This window comes from Tiliqua scincoides, chromosome 13 (genome assembly GCF_035046505.1).
Source record: "Tiliqua scincoides isolate rTilSci1 chromosome 13, rTilSci1.hap2, whole genome shotgun sequence".
Taxonomy (NCBI): Eukaryota; Metazoa; Chordata; class Lepidosauria; order Squamata; family Scincidae; genus Tiliqua; species Tiliqua scincoides.
In genome coordinates this window covers 11,368,313-11,387,805 of record NC_089833.1, presented here as the reverse complement: position 1 = coordinate 11,387,805, position 19,493 = coordinate 11,368,313, and the positions used below count along the sequence as shown (strand labels likewise).

Genomic DNA, 19,493 nt, shown 5'->3' with positions numbered 1-19,493 from the left:
ATACCCTCAGGAGCTGGGAGGTTTGGGGCCAGCTCTGACTGTGGCATAATTACAACTATGCGTGTCCGTTTGCACAACACCTTGCAGAAGTATGAGGACTGGCAGAGGACCTACCCAATATACCGCTGCATGAACTCTTAAATGTTTGCAAAACAGCATGAGTGGCTATTTATTTTGTGCTCACAATTCTTTGGACCCCAGCTGATATCCTATCTCAGGTTGCATAGAACAATAGTAAGGCTGTGATCTGAATCATAAATAAGATTGAATCACATTCACCTTCCTCTCCAAACACTACAGTCACCAGGGGCCACTAGGAGGTTTAGCGGCATCCCAGAGAGGGACTAGGGAAGTGAGGAACTCCTGCTTTGAGAATTTTCACACCTGAAAAAAGACCCTCCATAAGACTCCATTGTTGTCTTCCCCAGCGGGTGCCCCGAACAAAAAGTAGGGAGTGAATGGAAATCAAAATATTCACGGAGCAGGATACTGTGAAGAGAGGTGAGGATGGACAGCAGCCAAAATGAATGGGGAAAGGGCAACGGGATGACCAGGTCTTTCCGAAAGTTGAAAGCGGAGACCCCTGGGGACAAGAGTTAGGGATCTGACTGCAGAGAGTGTGAAAACAGCTGGGCTACGTTTTGAAAAAGTGTTTTCAGATTCCATTACTGGTTTAAACCTACTGGTCCTATTTGGAACAGAATATCAGAGAAGAAGAATCCCACGCAAAAGTTCAGAGTGGGCAATGAGATATTATTAAAAGCAACAAAACATTAAAACAATATTAAAGCCTGCTTTTACCCATCCTCCAGCTCACCATGTGCCGGCAAAATGTGCTCAGGCCTTGGACAACCTCTTCAGTGGGGGTGGGAGACATTTGTGCACTCTGAAAAAAGGGCCCTTGGGTACTTGGTGTTCAAAAATCAGACACAGAACACACCCAGTTGACCTTAGCAGCCGAAACAGGCCAGAAATTTGAATATTTTAATTAAAGATGACCAGCCGCACTCTGACTTACATGTTTTTAGATCGGGTGTTTCAAGTGGTGGTGACACAATAAGAAGAGGAGTCTCTCGAGGCAGTGATTCTTCAGTGGGTACTAACTCGCTCTCCTCTTCGCTCAATCCTGACTCAGCATCTAAAGGAACCTGTTTCAGAGCAAACATTGGTGCCGTGAACTCTTCAACTCAGGGAGAAACATTCGGCAAGCTGACCCAACAGAAACACAATACGCAACCTCGAATCAGGATGGGAGAGTAGACAAATGCTGAATGCGTTCTGGGGGATTCCAGTTCAGACCTCCATGAAGCTTATGGCTTATCTTACGGCAGAAACTGCCCTACCTCAAAGGGTTGTCATGGGGATAAAATGGGGATGAGGGAGGAGAGAATGAAGAATACTGCCCTGACCTCCTTGAATGGAGGAAAAAAGAGCCTAATTAATAATATAACAAACCCAACGTTTAATATATTGCAATTTTTGACAACAGGTGGAAAACTGCCTAATTTACACTCACAAAAAAGGATTGCCTTTCCTTCTAAATCTATGGCATTTGGATGCTGAGGAGGTGAGGAGGAGAGCGGTGGGCTCAGTGCTGTAGCCCTGGGGTATCAAACATAATGACCGTGGGCTGGGTGTGGCCCACAGAAGCTCTTTATCAGGCTCTCCCAGCACCACCATCAGCTGTAGTCAGCTGAGCTTGAGGTGTCACTGCTGAATGAACAAAGCAGATGGCAATTGGACTCTCCCATATCTTGAAAATATGATCAAGATTTGAGTATTTTCTCTTCTGTCACTTTCAGCAAACGTGCTTGTTTCTGGTCATCACCAGAACGACATCACCTCCTACTTAATGACATCACTTCCGACCCTCAGCAAGCATCATGAATGCTATTCGGCCCACTGTATGAAATGGGTTTGACGCTCTCATCTGGTCCAAGATACTGGTTTCCTCTTCTGCTCTCCTCTCCATTTCCTGTCCAAAACCAGTAAGCAGGAGAAGGAGCAGTAGAGGCGAAGGTTGGTGCACCACCAAATAAAGGGTGCAGCATCTCCGGTAATGATAGGAGCTGGGCCTGAGTGCATCTATTGGCTCTGCCTTGGCTACAGCTCTGTGCTCTGAGCCCAAGGCCATATGGACTCACTCTCTCTCTCTCTCTCTCTCTCTCTCTCTCTCTCTCTCTCTCTCTCTCTCTCTCTCACACACACACACACACACACACACAAGGATCTTGAATAGGCAGGCTCATGTTTTTTTAAGAAGGAGGAGGCGGTTTTGTGAGTACTTTCCCCAGGAATAGCTGAGACCCTTGTGAGTTACAAAACACCGCTAGGCCCATTGCAGACGGTTGGATCACTGTAGAAACTCATTTTCGGTTATCATTTTTTGGGGGGTGGTGCAATAGTTTCAGAGGCAAGCAACCCACAAAACAGCCTGGGATTCTTCAGGAGTTTGCAAGTTCAGTAGTTCCCGCGGCACATGAGAATCTCTCACGTCTCTCTGCATTTGCTACCACAGGAATTCAAACGAGGCAAACCATCAGAAATGTAAAAATGGTCTTGCTTCCTCCCCCCACTTCTGTCTGCCGACTTCTTTCCTCCTTTTGATCACGGAGGGTTTCTGAAATATGCAAGAATGCCGGAGAATGAGATTCGTGCATATTTCAATATTATGCCAACTCTAAACAATGGAACTGGCAGGTCGAGTCGAGACAAGGGCAGCGCAAAGCACAGCCTGCCACTCGATATTAGGCTCAGGCCCCTTCAGATCCTCTTAAAAGGAGATCTGCAAAGGTTGGCCATGCAGGAATACAGTTGACCTGTATATTTTCATAAAATCAGCCTGGCAATAATTGATGGAAATGACATACTGTCACCTGGAAAAAAGAAGGGGGGAGGAATTAAAAAAAGAAGACATGCTTGCATGGGGCGCTTTCACCTGAATTGTACGCACTGGCAAAGACAGGGGTGCAGACGGAGGAGGAAGCAGAGACGCCGGTTTCTGTTCAGGGCTGTCAGGATGTGGGGGCTTCTGTGCTTCAAATTCTTGAAAGGAAAAATAAAAAGTAACAGTCAGGTGTTTATTGCTCATTTCAGAGGCTTGAAGAAGCTTCCCCCTGCTCCATTTCGATCAGCACTGACTCCACTGAAAGCTGTACTCCAGGGGTTCAGGCAGCCATTTTTGCTTTCTCCAGGCACAGACTGTGCTCCCCACCTGTCCCCTGCACGCTTCGCTCTGAAAACGCACAGATGTTAATGGCTCTCTCCATTCCACTGGGCTCGGCTGGTAAAATGATGCATGCCAAAGATCAATTTAATTCTGCAGTCAATTTAGCACTTTGAAATCCCCTTTCGTTGGGAATCAATGCCAGACTTTCCCTTTATCTGTCCAGAATCTTCCCCCCAAAGGAGCCCAGGCGTCTGACCAAACCGTTTTGGTGATTCAAAGGCTTGAGAGTGAAATGAGGTATATCAACTTGACAAGGAGAAAGAAGACACATGAACTGGCCAAATGGACTGCAATGGTTGCAAGTGGGCAAAGTACCACCTCTGAATGCTCCTTCATGAAAATCCTAGTGCCTGCAAGTAGAAAACTAGCACATCATGGACAAAAGTTCAACACAGACCCTTCCCCTCAGTGCTAGTTTTCTCAATTCAGGGAGGTATTCTCTCTTTTTCTTTTTAATATAAGCTAGCATTCAAAAATGCAAATTGCTCGCTTGCAACTTAGACCCATTCTACCACATAAGGACTCTTCTAGACCAAACCTCCTCCTACTGATTCATTATAACACGGATCCTTAGGATGGGTTCCATTGTCCCAAGAGAGTTTTTGATCTGTACTTTCTGGAGAGTCCCTTATAGCCCCTCTGGCTCCTTCTCTCACTCCTCCTCCTCCTCCTCCTGCTACCTGAGTTTGTAAAGGAAGAGGGGAACTAAGTCAAAAAGAGGAAGTGTGGGGGGGGGGAACAGAGAATGGCAGGACACTAGCCCAGTAATTTTCAATCTTTTTCGTCTCATGGCACACTGACAAGGTACTAAAATTGTCAAGGCACACCAACAGTTTTCGGACAACTGACAAGGCACATCTTGCTGTCGGTGGGGGGCTCATATCCCCAATGGTCCTATTAATAAATGACCCTCCACCAAACTCCTGGGGGCCACTCGCAGCACACCAGTGTGCCACAGCACAGTGGTTGAAAATGGCTGCTCTAGCCCATAACTCTCTGCTCACTCATCTTCTATTCTGCCTCCCTCTTCATTTTCTAATTTCCCCTGCAGTCTAAAGTGGAGCAGTCCTGGCCACCATTTGAAGACTGTACCACCCAAGATCTTTACCACCCCCCTGCTGTAGGTGCAGACCAGGCTTTGTGGATCAAGCAACTTCTCAGAGAGCCTGGACTTCTGAACAGCCACTTCCCCCCCCCCCCCTTTAACACACCATAAAACACAGCTATAAATTGTCAAGTGACTGGCAAAGGATTGTCAATTTCCTGCATGTTCTCAAGGGCCAAAGCTGATGTTGGAGGTGGGCCAGGATCTGGAGTTTTTTCTACTCCAGAATTGAAAAGAAAAAACCAGGCATATTAATTTGGTATTAATTAAACTTGCATTACAGCCGCAATAAGCATCATTGTTTTTCTTGCTTTAGGAGGCAATAATCGGATTTCCCTCACTGCGAGGCTTGCTAGGCTAGATCCACACAGGAATCAGATTAGTGCCTTGTAAAAACAGAGGCAAGGATATGAACACTTAATTCTGGGAACAAACAAATGGGCTGCTCTTTCCTTTGTCTGCCAAAACGGAAGGCAAGAACCACATTGGCCCCTCCGGAGAAGCAAAATTGAATCAAAAATTGCAATTCATTTATTTACAGCACAATCTGAGTCCTGTCTACTCAGAAGGAAGCCCCACTATCTCAGTGGGACTCACTCCCAGGTAAGAGTGTTTAGGATTGCGCCCTAAGGCTGCAATCTTTCTAGCACTGGCATAGCTGTGCCAGTGGGGCATGTGCTGCATCCTGCAGTTGGGGGGGGCAGTTATGGAGGCCTCCTCAAGGTATGGCAATGTTTGTTCCCTTACCTCAAAGTTGCATTGACCTTATGTCAGTGCGGGGAAAATGGGTTAGGATTACACCCTTAATTTTGCACTCTGCCCCTGGCCTAGGCAGTCCCAAAGTGGTCAAAAGTGTAAGTGTGTGTATATATATGAGTGAGCATATATATATATGGGTGTGTATATACAGGTGTATATATAGTATGTGTGCATGTGTTTATATGTGTGAATGTAAGTATACAGTACATGTATGTGTGCATATATGTGTACGTGTGTGTGGGCCAGATTCTACCCAACTTTCCAGCACTGGTGCAGCTGCAATGCAGCCTCAAAGTAAGGGAACAAATGTTTCCCTACCTTGAGGAGGCCTCTGTGACTGTCCCACCACAGGATGCAGTGCATGCCCCATTGGCACAGCTGCACCAGTACTGGAAAATTGGATAGGATTGGGCCCTGGGTGTGTATATATGTGTGTATATTTATAGACAGGCATAATTAGATATACACACATACAGGTGTATACAAATACAGACACATATTCATACACAGACATATTTGTATGCGTATCAATATATGGATACAGACACTCAAAAGACACACACGCACCTGTGTATCTTTATACTGATGCACACTCTACAGCCTGCACTTCTACAAACACTTTCTCTATACGTAATTACGCACACACACACAATACCGCATATACATTGAGAGCCCAAGCCTATGCATGTCTACTCAGGAGTAAGCCCTGTTATAGTCAATGGGGCTTACTCTCTGGTAAGTGTGGATAGGACAGCAGCCTTAGACACACACACAGAGAACTACAACATGATTGGTAGGAGAGCCCTCTGAACATGTTAAGAGCGCCAACCCTCCGAGCATGTTAAGAGTGCCAACCCTCCAGCCCTCTGAGCACAGAAGAGGGCCCACCCTGCCCTCTGAGCATGTGAAGAGGGCCACCTCTCCAGCCCTCTGAGCACTGAAGAGAGCCCACCCTGCCCTCTGAGCATGTGAAGAGGGCCACCTCTCCAGCCCTCTGAGCACTGAAGAGAGCCCACCCTGCCCTCCGAGCATGTGAAGAGGGCCACCCCTCCAGCCCTCTGAGCACTGAAGAGAGCCCACCCTGCCCTCTGAGCATGTGAAGAGGGCCACCCCTCCAGCCCTCTGAGCATGTGAAGAGGGCCACCCCTCCAGCCCTCTGAGCACTGAAGAGAGCCCACCCTGCCCTCTGAGCATGTGAAGAGGGCCACCCCTCCAGCCCTCTGAGCACGTGAAGAGCGCCCACCCTGCCCTCTGAGCATGTGAAGAGGGCCACCCCTCCAGCCCTCTGAGCACTGAAGAGGGCCCACCCTGCCCTCTGAGCACGTGAAGAGGGCCACCCCTCCAGCCCTCTGAGCACGTGAAGAGCCTCTGAGCACGTGAAGAGCGCCACACACCTGCGCAGATCTGGTCCCAGAGACTGAGGGCGGGGGGCTCGGCGGCCGCCATGAGGACGCGTTGCTAGGCAACCGGGCGCTGGGCCCGAGCAGGCCGCGGAGCCTGCCGGGCCTTCTGCATCCGGGGCGGGCCGGCCGGCGTTCTCGGAAGCGGGAGGCGCCGGGGAGGGAGGCGAGCCGGCCGCAGGGCTCCCTGCACGTGCTCGGAGGCCCCGGGACTGAGCGCTCGAGGTGGGGAGCCGGGAAGGGGAAGGAGGGCCCGGGCTTGGAGAGCAGCAAGGGCCTCAGTAGTGAGGCTTGGGGCACTCTGCACATGCCCAGAGGCAGCCAGGACTGGGCTCAGGAGGCGGGGGAGCCAAGAGGGGGGTTCTGGGGCTCCTGCCTGCCTCTCTGGGTGGGCAGCTCCTCGGAGAGCGGCGAGTATGTGGACGTGGCTCCCATTCCCCAGTGGTGAGGCTCAAGGCACTCTGTGCATGCTCAGAGGCACCCAGGACTGGGGGAGCTAAGGAAGAGGTTCTGGGGCTCCAGCCTGCCTCCCTAGGTGGGCCTCAGGAGCGAGATGCAAGGCACTCTGCGCATGCTCAGAGGCACCCAGGACTGGGCTCACAAGGTGGAGGAGCTAAGAAAGGGGTTCTGGGGCTCCAGCCTGCCTCCCTGGGTGGGCCTCAGGAGCGAGGTGCAAGGCACTCTGTGCATGCTCAGAGGCACCGAGGACTGGGCTCACAAGGTGGGGGAGCTAAGAAAGGGGTTCTGGGGCTCCAGCCTGCCTCCCTGAGTGGGCCTCAGGAGCGAGGTGCAAGGCACTCTGCGCATGCTCAGAAGCACCCAGGACTGGGCTCACAAGGTGGGGGAGCTAAGAAGGAGGTTCTGGGGCTCCAGCCTGCCTCTTTGGTGGGCCTCAGTTGTAGGTTTACAACAGAAGACAGGGAGTTTTTCCCCTAGTGGAGATTAGCTGGTGGGGAGGGCTCCAGCCAGCCACTCAGACTGGGGTGCCTGCCTGTCAGCAGATCCATTCACAAGTAAGCACCTTAGCCCAGCCTTTCTGAACGTTTGTCCCCCACTACCATTCTGCATGGTCCACCTATTGGAAGTACCACCAGAAGTAACTGGCGATGATGTCATCACCAGTTACTGCCAGGATGATGTCATCGCCAGTTACTTCCAGGCTGGGAGTCCAGACATAATGCAACAAACTCTGGAAAGAGGCTCAGGCAGACAGGAGAGCTTTTTGGAGTGTGCCCAAAGCCCACGCTGGAGCTCTGCCCTCTGAACCGAGCCTCCTACTGCTGCTTGTCAAGTTGCATTGCTGGTCTCATTGCCAGGGGGTCTGGGGTCCTGTGTGTATCTCAAGTACCATTGGTGGCACAAGTACCACTGGTTGAGAAACACTGCCTTAGCCTGTTCTTTCTGATAATGAAGCTGCCAGGGTAGTGTGGTGTAGTGGATAGCTTCAGACCTGGAGTCCCGGATTCATATTCCTGCTTGAATGGGAAGTGTATTGGGTGATTGAGCATTACCTCTCAATCTGAACCACTTCACAGGGTTGTTGTGAGAATAAAATGGGGAGGGGGCTAGATATGACACCCTGGTCTCTTGGAAGAAGGACTGGATCAAAATGTGAATTGAAATGCCTGACCAGAGATTGAGGGAAATTACAAGGGCGCTGGATGCTTGGTCAATGAGGTACTTGCTTCCCAGCTACAAAATCCTTAATCAGCGACACCATCCAGCTGTTTCTGGAACATATCCTAACACAGTTGTCCTGCATGTCCTGATTTTAGGTTGCCGTCAGGAATTGGATTCATAGGAATGGTTTCTGGAAAGGAGGAACACGTATTAGGATTTTTGTTTTGTTCCCTTTAAATAGATCTTGCTAAGTCCCTTAAGAGTAAACATGCTCAGCAGTCATGAGGAAAAGTGCCATGTTTGTTCCATTACTTTGCAAAGGTGCAATTACTGCTGTTAACATCTCCGTGTTCACCATAAATAATGAGTCAGTTAAAATTACATCCGTCACCGCAAGTGGGTAGACACAGCTTTCTCTAGCTTTTCGAGACAAAGGCAGACGCTTCTCTCTTCTCCAAACATCTGTACTGGGGCTTTTCAACCTCTTTTTGACTTGTACCGAATATCCCCTTCTATGCGTACTACTTTTGCAAGTCCCACCACTGGGAGGCCAGCTGCGCACAGAGTGGGTGACTTGCCCCATAGTTTTCTCTGTGGCAAGTGAGAAGCTTCTTCAGTGGCTGCTGCTTCTTGATCTCTCCTTTGCTTTGCACCCTCCTTCCTAGAACCATGTCTCTTTTGGCTGCACAGCCACATCTTCTGCACTGGGGCACCACCAGCCATCTCTGCTTTCTGCAGTCCTGGACCAGGCAAGGCAGTGCCACATGTTGACTTCTGTTGGAGTTGAAGGTCATCTAGGCCAGCCTTCTGTTCCATGATAGCATTCCTGACAGGTGGCTGACTAGCCTCTATTTGAAAACCACCAGAGGCAGAGAGCTCATGACTATATGAGGCAATCACTTCCGGTGCTGGACAGCTCTTACCATTAGGAAATTCTTCTCCTGTCTAGGCTAAATCTACTTCTCTGTAGTTGTAGCCCACTAGGTCTAGTCTTGTCCTTGGGAGCTCCAGAAAGCCTCCTTTCTGCATGACAGCCCTTTGAAAACTTGAAGCCAGCTATCATATCTCCCCTTCATTTTCTCCAGGCTAAATACACCCAATTCTTTTGATCGTTCCTCATTGAACTTGGTTTCCAGACTGTCTTTGTTGCCCTCCTCTAAACCTGTTTCAGCCAGTCAATGTCCTCCTTAAAACGTGGTACCCAGAACTGGATACTGTATTCCAGGTCTGTATTGAGGTCTGACTAGTGCAGAGTCAAGTGGAACTACTACCTCTTGTGTTGTGGAATCTGTTAAAGTAGCCTGGTAGTGCATTAACTTTTTTTTGTGAGTGCATCATGCTGCTGGCTCATGTTACACCCACCATACTGTGAAGCACTTTTAGTTGAAAAGCACTGACCTGTACAGGTAACAGTAAAGTAGATTGACGATGGAGACAGATTTCTTTAGGCTTTGCATGTATTTACATGTTTTATATAGTTATTTACATTTTTTGCCAGCCAAAATAAATTTGCAAGCTAAATCCATCCACTTTTGATTTTCATCCATGTTCTGGTCCCTAACATGAACCATGTTCTGGTTTTGATTTGTTCCAATTGAAGACATGCATTAAAGTAAATCAACACAAATATATACATACAAATGTAATGCTGAAGTATAGGAATGCACTTGGAGCAGAAGACCTTCCTCACCTGCTGCATCTCTTGCTTTTCAGGATGGTCATAATGAAGAACCTGCCCAGGGGGGCTTTGCAGAAAAGGACCAAAATGAAAAGTAAAATTGACCTTGGTGCTCAGAGTGTTATTGTGATAGATGATGAAGTAAAACCTAAAGTGAAGAAGAGGAAGAGGAAGCATTTGGAACAAGAAAAGGCTGCAGATGAGTTGACAACAAGGAAGAAGAGAGTGAAAAAGCCTTCCAAAATGGAGAAAGGCTTTGCCGACCATCCCATTATTATAGAAAGTAGTTCAAATTTGAAATCATTAAAAGAAGCAGAGACAATTACTATAGAGATCAGTTCCGATTCAGAATCGATAAAGGAAACTGGGAAAGCACCTAAATTATTCAAGAAGAAGAGAGGTCGAGGTTTTTGTCACGAACAAGACAGAACTCTTGTAGTTCCTACTGAAGACCTGTCAGAAACCTATCAGGAAATCTATTCTCTCAGTAGGAAGACAAGCAAAAGGACTGTTCTTGTGAACCATGGAGATGATCAGGAGTTTGTTCCTAAGAAGAAGAAAAAGAGAAAGCGCCAACCCATTTGTGAAGAAGAGGATGAGTCTAGAAAGCCCTTTTCCAAAAAACCAAAATTAACTTCTCAAGAAGGGGAGCTGCTCAGTGAACAGAAAAAAGCTCCGATTCTCCCGAATGCCACAAGGGACTGTGATGTTGTCAAGAAGAAACACAAAGGCATTTGCTATTCAGCATCTGTGGACAGCCAAGGGAGCAGTAATGGAATTGGGGGTGACTGCCATGCTAGGACTGTCAGCCAGCTGAAGCAGGAACCTAGTTGCCAAGAGAGAGCTTTGGGCTGTAGACAACATCATGGGAACGGTGTGGAAAATGAAATGACCCAGAAGAAGGTGAAGAAGAAGAAGAAGAAGAAAAAGAAGGAAAAATTGAAGGCCAGGGATGATGGATCAGTATTTGCAGACCATCAGGGGGGTGGTTCTGAAAATCTTCCTGGGACCAAATCTGGACGAAAAATAGTGGGCATGGAGGACGTCACGATGCTGGACACGGAAGGAGGTGGGAAAAAAGTGAAAAAGAAGAAAAAAATGCTAGCCCAAGTGGAAAATGGTTGTCCCGCTCACTTGGACAGAGGCGTCCCTACAGATGGAAACGAGGCAGCAGTGAAGAGAGTGAAGAAGAAGAAAGCCAAGGAGGTACAAGACCACAATGACCACTGTGGATTCCCGGAGGAAATGTGCACGCTGCAGGTCAGGAAGGGGAAGGGCAGGAAGAGTGACAGCTGCAGGGAAGAGCCCAGTTGGAAGAAAGCCAAAGTGGAAGATGAAGCAAAGGTAAGTTCTCCTTAGGAGGTATGGTCTGAGGCTCCCTGGTGACTTCAACTTGAGACATTGTGAAGTCTTGACTAGAGTGTTATTTGTTTGTGTGGCACCTTGCCAAGACTGAAAAGAAGTCCCCTTCCCGAAGGCCCATGATCTAAAAGAGACACAAGGAAGGGAGGGAGCAGGGGGACATGTCTGCCAGAAAGAAAGAAAAAAACAAGGAGGGGGGCAGTCATTTATCACATGCAGTGACTTAGGCTTTGTTGCAGTGTACTCTTGGGGACTAGCAGGAGTTGGGTTGAAGGTTTGATGGAAAGAGGATTTTGAGGAGGGGTGTAAAGGCAGCAAGGAGGTGGCGTCACAGAGGCATTTTGGAGGGAGTTCCAGGCATATAAGGGCCAGAGTAGGGGCTGGCCCATCTGAGATTTGAAGTGAGACGGTTTCTTGGGCAACAGATTGGCCCTGGGTGCCCGCCTTCCCGCACTTCCATTCTTTGGATTGGAAAAAGAAAGAGGGAAAGCAAGCAAATGTGGCAGGCTAGATCATCCAGTGCTCTAGCCCACCATATTCCCTCTTCCGTTCTGTCCCCTTCTTCCACTCCGGGGCCCAGGAGGTGTAGAGATGGGCACATCGCAAGGTTAAGGTGTTAACAGCATTGTGTGAAACTAGGGTATTGCATAGAATGTCTAGGTTTCACTCCTGCGCAGTGTCTCTTCTAGTGGCTGTTTGCTGTTGTTTTTTTTTTTTAGATTGTGAGCTCTTTGTGAGCCAACCATTTAATTATTTTACTTGACTGTAAATGACTTTGTAAACATTTTTTGTTGAAAAGCAGTATATTAATAATAGGATAGAATTCCTTCCATGTTTTGGCAAAGTATTCCACACAATAATTTAGTTTCATACAATGCCAGTGATGAACTTGGTAACTTACAGAATACTTAGGAAATATGCACATATCATTTGTCTTGAAGTTTTAGGCATACTATAGATTCTGTAGGCATTGTATACAGTACCCTAGTTCAGTGGTTCCCAAACTATGGGTCAGGACCCACCAGTGGGTCAAGACCCAATATTTGGTGGGTTGTGAAACTGACAAGCTGATAGCTGACAAGGAAAATGTACTGAGTCCTATAGAAACCAAAACAGAGCAGCCCCTGCTGCTAACTGCCCCTAACAAACTGTCAAGAAGGTGGTATCCCCCACCATAGTAGCAAGGATAAATACAGAAGCTTGAGTGACTGATAAGGTGAAATTTTATATTTTTTAGTCTCGTAAAGCTAGGTGGGTCCCGACAGAGCGTTGTCTTAAAACATGAGTTGCGGCACGAAAAAGTTTGGAGACCACTGCCCTAGTTTCATACAATGCTGGTAACAGAGGCAGCATTTGGCATACCACCTCAGGCACCAGGAGATCATGGGCTACCCCTGGGCAGAGTGAGGGAGCAGGATACCTTTGGACTACTGAGGGTGATGGAATGGGAGGAGCAAAGGTCACGGCTGGGGTGTATCAGGCTATAAGAAGGGAGAGATGAGAGAAGACGACCATAGAGATGTTTGAAGGTGAGGACAAGAACCTTATGTGGGGTCTGGGAGCAGACAGGAAACCGTTGAGGGGACTTAAGGGAGAGGCATGATGTGATCGGGCAATGTGCAAGGGGGGTGAGTTTTTTAGGAAAGTGCTGGGCAGCGATGAAGAGACGGTGATGACAATCAAAGTGAGAGCCAGCAAGGGGATGGCAAAGTTTTTGTCAAGGCACATCTTGCTAGTAACAAAGGTCAGCTTCCATTAATGGCTCTATCTGAATAGCGGCGGTATCTGTGGTGCCCGGGTGGTAGCAGCGAAGCACAAGTTGCTCTTTTGGGAACCGAAGCCTTAGCACGAATGGCTCCACGTCTCCATTATTCACGATAGTGTTTCAGAAGCCAGGCTCGTGGGATTGCCATAATATTTTTTCATTAGGTGTTTTCCTCTTGACCTTTCAAAGGACAGGGGAGTTTTATTGCAGGGATAAATTTTCAAATTAAATTGGCTGTGCCTGTTGGACGCCTGCAGCTGCTCTCATTTGTGCAGGGGGGAAATAAAGCTTGATACGGGCAGGCAGTTGCATGATGGGTCTGAACATGACATGTGAAAGCAATAAATGGACCTTTTGCAGAGGATGCAATTTTTTTGTGCATCCAAAGGTGCAGAAGAGAGCGACCAACCAAAATGATTACTGGGCTGGGGCACCTCCCTTACGAGGAAAGGCTACAGCATTTGGGGCTCTTCAGCCTGGAACAAAGCTGCCCGAGGGGGGACATGATTGAGACGTATAAAATGTCTGGGTCCTATTGGGAGTAGTAGATTTTTCTATGTGGCGCTTGAGAACTGCAGTTGCTACCCTTGCAGCAGCCTATAACTCTGAGAAAGCCGCGGAGATGCCAAACTTGCAAGTTAAGGTTTGCCAGCTCAAGCCTCTGAAGGGAGTTCCAATTCCCTGATTAATGATCCTGAAGCGAAGGCTGAGTTAAACCCCTGTAATCCTTGTAAAAAGTGGATTTCCCCAATGTGGGGCTGGTGCATTGCAGTTCCTGGTGTGCGTGTGTGTGAGTGAGAGAGAGTATATGAACGCTGGAAGCTTCCCTATTCTGAATCAGACTGTTGGTTAGTCTAGCCCAATATTGTCTTGGAGTACACACATACTCATTGATAGCAGCTCTTGTTGATCTCAGAGGTTTGTCTCATCTCCTGCTACCAGATCCTTTTAGCCAAAGATGTCCCAGATCGAATTCCTGCATGCAAAGAATGAACTTCCTCTGGGCTATTGACTGCCCAAAATACGAACATGAGGGATTGATATTAGGGGTATTGAGGGCATGCTGTTGAGTAAAGATAGCTGTTAACAGCCTCCTCAATCTTTTCCTTAGGTAAGCAGCTTTTCAGTAAGACCCTCTGTATGTGAATGTGCAGTTAGTCACTGAGCTATGACCTCCTCTCCAAAATAGATCTGCAGGTATGGCCGGGGCAGCGTAGACAATCCCAAGCAAACCTGAGTCAATGGCATCAGACTGGGATTTGATGGGTTGTTGAGGTGTTCCCCTAATGGTCTCTAGAGATGCAACAGGTACACAGGTTCTTTTGGAAAGGAAGGAATGTGGGCTTGGCCTCTGCCTAACCTCCCAACAGAGAGTAAAACCCGTCACTCTTGCCAACAGGCACATGTGCTGCAAATCACCATCTTGTCTCTGCATCCCTTGGTTATTTCACGCTTGGGTTGGCTCTCTAGCCAGCCTGAATAAATCTGTTCTTCCCAGCAATCTCCTTCATACTAAGACAAAGCCTCGTAGGTCTCAATCAATTTTTCCTGTGTAGCCTGATTGCTTGAGAATGCCCCCCCGCACTTATATGCAGTGTCCCTTATCTAGCTCCATTTTTCTTGTCATGTGTTGCTGTCCATCCCCCTCCCCCCACTAGAAAACACTTAGTATGAAGGGAATGTTTCTTCTTGAGAAGCTGATTTCTCATTTTTAACTTTCTTGAAAACAGTGTTGGGAATTATCACCCCTCATTTATGCACTTGGAGTTGGGTTTTATTTCCTGGCCATTGCTTTCAGTTCTACTCCTTCTCCATTTGGATTTAAACCTGGAACCTTCTGTGGGTCCACACAGACCCATAGCCCCTCCCCAGCTACTAGCTTGCCATGTGTAGAGCTGGTTTGTGCGTGCTTTTAATGCAGTGGGATGTTCTCATTCTTGCTTAAGTGCAAAGTAGATTCTTTCTGTGATGCACCAATTTGTATTTTTTTTTCCAGGAAGAGGAAGAGGAAATACAAGTTGTAGCGATTAAGGAAGGAAACTGCGACGAAGTCAGCATCGACATGGTGCCGTCTCAGTTTTCGATGGTTCTGTGGGGATTTGGCTGCCATCATATCTGTCGCGATGGTTTGAATGAAGCCTCTGTGTGGTGCAGAGTGGGGAGACAGAATCAAAGTGGGCATAACCCACTAGAAATCTCTGTGAATGTTGTAAGAGTCTATCTGCATGGGGTCAAAGGCTAGTCTAGGGCAGGAACTTACCATAGATACTCGCCTATAGTACGTGAAATTTTTGCCAAGTAATCAAGCTTCAATTTTCACTTGGCCTTATCTCTGGGTCAGTCAGAGGGCAGAGCCTTTCCGCTCCAAACAGTTTGGTTTCTCAAGTAGCAGGCACTGCAGAGATCATTTCTTTCTGCAGCAACTGGGATATTCCAGCCAAAGTTAACCTTCTATCCTCCTTCCTTCTGCTGCAGCCTGGTTTTGCTTGGCAAATGCTTGCAAAGCAGGTCTGGTTTTTGAAACACCAGAATGGGAATCTTCCTTTCCATTTGAAGCAGGCTGCAATTCAATGCACCCTTACTTAAGAATAACACCCATGGAAAGCAGTGGGTCTACTTCTGAGTAAAAAGGGTTGCAAATATATGCAGCTGCATCTCTCTGCTGTGAATTGAACTGCACACTCCCAGTTATGGGTTGTATGTTGTACGTAGAGCTTCTGGCTTAACACACCAGACACCTTAAAGGTGGATTTGATTCATGGATCTCCTGCAGTGGTTCCCAAACTTTTTCACTTGCATATCACTTGGCAGCCCATTCCCATAAATTGTACCCTTCATATTAGCAAAATGTTTGTAATTAATAATACAAGCCCTCATCTCCTCTATATGAAAGCCCAGACTTCATGTATTTATCACAGTATTTTCTCTTTTTATCTTTTTGAAGAACAGAAGACTCTGCCTTTGCACTGTTTTGCACCAGAAGTGTGCTGAGAAATTCTGGGTGATTGATCACTTTCCATATTATGTTTCAGCTTTTTTACTGTGCAGGTTTTCAATCACTGGTTCATACATGAATTGATGACCAAAAATGACTATTGGTGGGGCTTTCACAGCCAACTAGCTACCTCCCTTCCTGCCTTACTGGTTCTTGCAAGGCATTCCTGTCTTGCAAGGCATTCTGGAGCATGACCTGCCTTTTTCTACCATTATTCCATTCTTTTTTAAGTACCCCTGAAGGTCCTGTTGAGTGTCCCTGGGAGTACATGAATACCAGGTTGGGAACCACTGGTATGTTTACAGTGCACTTACTCTGATAGTGCTTACAAAAAAGTGATGAAGACCAGAACTTAAAAAGAATAAAAATATATCTTATGATCTTTTCCATGTTTTTAATAAATTAGAGACTACAGTTCTTAAGTAACAATTAGTGGTAGGTTATTTTTCAGGATCTGGCCTCGAGTAAAATCAGATAAAACTATAGTCAGACACCCCCCCAAGTTTAACCCCCAACTTATCCGAGGGTCATAGAAAATTCCATGATTGTTGGCTCAAAACCTGCCTTCAACTTATGTGTGGGATCGGCTTATAGGTGAGTATCTGCGGTGCTTCCCACTGCAGGCTTTCTTGAGGCATTTAGGTTGCTAGTGTGGGAGACAGGATACTACTCTAGGCCTAGATTTGGCCCTAAGTTTAGCTCCTCATGTCCTTAGTGCTTACTGGGAACTGAAGAGGCTGTCTGCCATTGCAGTTTCTGGGGTAGAAAAGCTGAACATGTGGCATAAATCAGAGAGTCTCCTCTAATGGACATGCTTAAAACGAACGATGCACACAGATGTGGGAGATACAAAACCATTGCTGGCAGGTACACTTTGCTTCTCCGGTGACTTTGGATGAATACGGATGACCAGTTTAGCCTGTGACAAATGTGGGGAAGCCCTACCAGTTGGCAAAGGGGAAGTGGCCATAGCTCTGTGGGCAAAAAGTTGTTTTGTATGTAGGAGGTCCCAGTGTCAATCTGTGGCATCCCCACGCAGGACTAGGCAAGATCTCTGTCTGCGCTGCTGCCACTTGGTGTAGACAGTTCTGAGCTATGTGAACCAGTAGTCAGTAGCTAGTAATTTATGTTCATCAGAACCATTCATAGTTCAGCTGATGAACACTTGCTTTGCATGTTGAAGGTCCAAGTTTCAATCCCTGGCATCGTCAGGGAGGACTGGGAGAAGACCCCCTTTCTGAGGCCCAAGAGAGCTGCTGGCAGTCAGACCCACAGACCCACAGTCTGACTTGATATAAGGCAGTCACATGCCCCGTGAATGTGGAAGTCATGAGCATTGTCCTTTGGCGCTAAGGCAGGGATGTCAAACATAAGGCCTGCAGGCCGAATGCAGCCCCCAGAAGCAATGTATCCGACCCCCATTAAAATTGCTTGATTCTCCCAGCTTGATAATTGGGCTCTCTCATATCCTGAAGATATAAACAAAAACAAAACAAAAAGATATAAACAAAAGAAACATTTTCTCTTCTGTCATCTGCAGCAAATGAGTTTCTATGTGAGAACAAAGTGCTTATTTTTGGCCATCATGTTTATTGATGTCACTTTCTGCTTAATGGTGCCTCAGCAGGCGCCATGAATCCTAACTTCGGCCCTCGGTATGAAATGAGTTTGACATCCCTCTGCTAAGGAGTCCCAATGCTTGTAACTCTATGTTATGTCTTCTGGTTTCCAAGCTGGGGTCAATCGTATATAGAGAGAATTATGGGCGCTTATTTTAAAAATCTTAGTATTTTTAAGTATTCTGGAAATGTGTCCATGAGCTGCTGAGGATGGTTGCCCATCCCTACTGCACAGGACTCTTGAAACATGAGCAGTGGAGGTGCTCTTTGATGGGGTACTTTTTCCCTCCTGGAGCATGTGTGCGTCTGTGTAAAGGCATAAAAAGCGCATTTTATTTACCCCCGGCAGATTGTCTGAATTTTGCATTGGTACAACAAAAAGTTTTGGTTTTTTCACTCTAGTTGAGACGGCAGGCTCTCCAAGACGAGATTGACCGGGAGTCTGGCAAAACAAAGGCCGTGAGAGAAGAGGGTGAATCGGTAAGAGCCAATCCTGCGAGAGCCTGGCCAGATAGGATAATGCAAACCCCCCCCCCCTTGATTGCTGGCTTGATATGCTAGTCGTGTCCGTGGCTGGGCACGCCAGTCTCCCTCCTGGTTGGAAACTGGAGGTCATGCTATAGAACAAATTAGTCCAGTCCCTGGAGATGCTGAAAGCAGACCAGTGTACTCCAGTGGCTCCAAGCTATAATTCCTTTCATTAGTCCCGAAAAGTAGCATTCCCCCCCCCCTTTCCCTTAGGAGATTAGCTGTGATGTGTCTTGCTGCAGAAAATTGTGTTTCTGTTTACTGCAAAAGACAAACACTAGCCCTTGGCCACAGCTGTCATGGGGACTCTTAACTAGCACCCCTTTTCTTCCTGCCCTCCGTTATTGGAAAAAATGGTCAATAAAGTGAAGAGGGAGGAAGTGAGAGCTTGTAATTTCCCCTGGATTCAACAAGCCATGAAATATAGGGCCACAAACTGCAGGGGGGGGCAGTTTTGGATGGATGGATCAGTGGTCCGATTCTGTACCTACAGCCCCTCCAGTGGATATATGGCCATTTCTCTAGTTGGTGTATAATACAGTTTTCTGTTGGATAGTGTACGCCGAGAATCTGCTTGTGCTGTTTAATTAGTAATTCTCCAGCTTTAGGGATAAGAGGCTGCAGCTGCATAGAGCTGACTAATCCTCTTTTCTCCTTCCCCCAGGATGCCCATTTTGGCCAGTGGAGCACAGCCACCTTTGAAAGTTTGGAACGTAAAAACAAGTTCCTCCGGCTGCTGGGCAGTTTTAAGAATGGTTCTGCATCGACCCACAGTTCACCAGCACACACAACCAAACCAAACATGGCTCTGGCCCACGCTGGAGAGAAACACCTGCTGCAGAACCTGCAGGCTGAATTCGATAAGGCCAGAGACTTGAAGCAATTCAGAGGCCGCGGCCTTGGATTTCAGCCCACTGCTCAGAAGCGCACGTTCATCGATAAGCATGCCTCGAAATCTATAAAATTTGAGAACTGAACTATGCTTGGTGCTTGTAAGCTTTTGTCCCACTGAATTTTGGAAAAGTTCTTCAACCCTGTCGGGTGGAGATGAAGGGCTTACGGCACTGAGTTTTGTGATGCTCCAGGACCTCTCGAGGCTTCTGACCTTATGAGTTTGGAAGCTTCAGCTGTGGAATTTAATAGCTTGGGACTGAAATCAAGTTTTATTTTATTCCTTTGCGAACATTGTCAAAACGAAACATGAATGTATTTTTAAAGAAAAATCATTTTGTCTGCAGCAGTGTTTCTCAAAATTTGTCCTCTGCTGTGCCATTTCACATGTCCACCTGTTCAAAGTACCACCGTGAGTAACTAGTGAGTACATCATTGCCAGTTACATCTGAGTTGGGAGGCCAGATACAATGCAATGAACATCAGTAAGAGACTTCAAACACAGAAAAGCATGTTTTGGAGCTCTGCCCACTGCCCAAGCC

The 19,493-nt window shown here is 47.2% G+C and overlaps 2 protein-coding genes across 2 annotated transcripts in view; one reads left to right on the top strand and one right to left on the bottom strand.

The window, feature by feature from the left end:
• Window positions 1-6,646, bottom strand: part of IQCK (IQ motif containing K) — a 39,307-nt gene extending 32,661 nt beyond the window's left edge. The window contains exons 1-3 of the mRNA XM_066640359.1: window positions 6,488-6,646; window positions 2,954-3,045; window positions 1,019-1,148 (exon numbers count right to left, since the gene is read on the bottom strand). Of these exons, the coding sequence (XP_066496456.1) occupies window positions 1,019-1,148; window positions 2,954-3,045; window positions 6,488-6,539 (274 nt within the window). The 5' untranslated portion in view covers window positions 6,540-6,646. The remainder of the gene's footprint in view (window positions 1-1,018; window positions 1,149-2,953; window positions 3,046-6,487) is intronic.
• On the top strand, window positions 6,621-19,260 carry KNOP1 (lysine rich nucleolar protein 1). The gene is made up of 5 exons (XM_066640356.1): window positions 6,621-6,718; window positions 9,827-11,135; window positions 14,915-14,983; window positions 17,935-18,012; window positions 18,725-19,260. Exons 2-5 carry the CDS (start codon window positions 9,828-9,830, stop codon window positions 19,034-19,036), a joined length of 1,767 nt encoding a protein of 588 aa, XP_066496453.1. The 5' UTR covers window positions 6,621-6,718; window position 9,827; the 3' UTR covers window positions 19,037-19,260.
• Window positions 19,261-19,493: the final 233 nt, after the last annotated feature.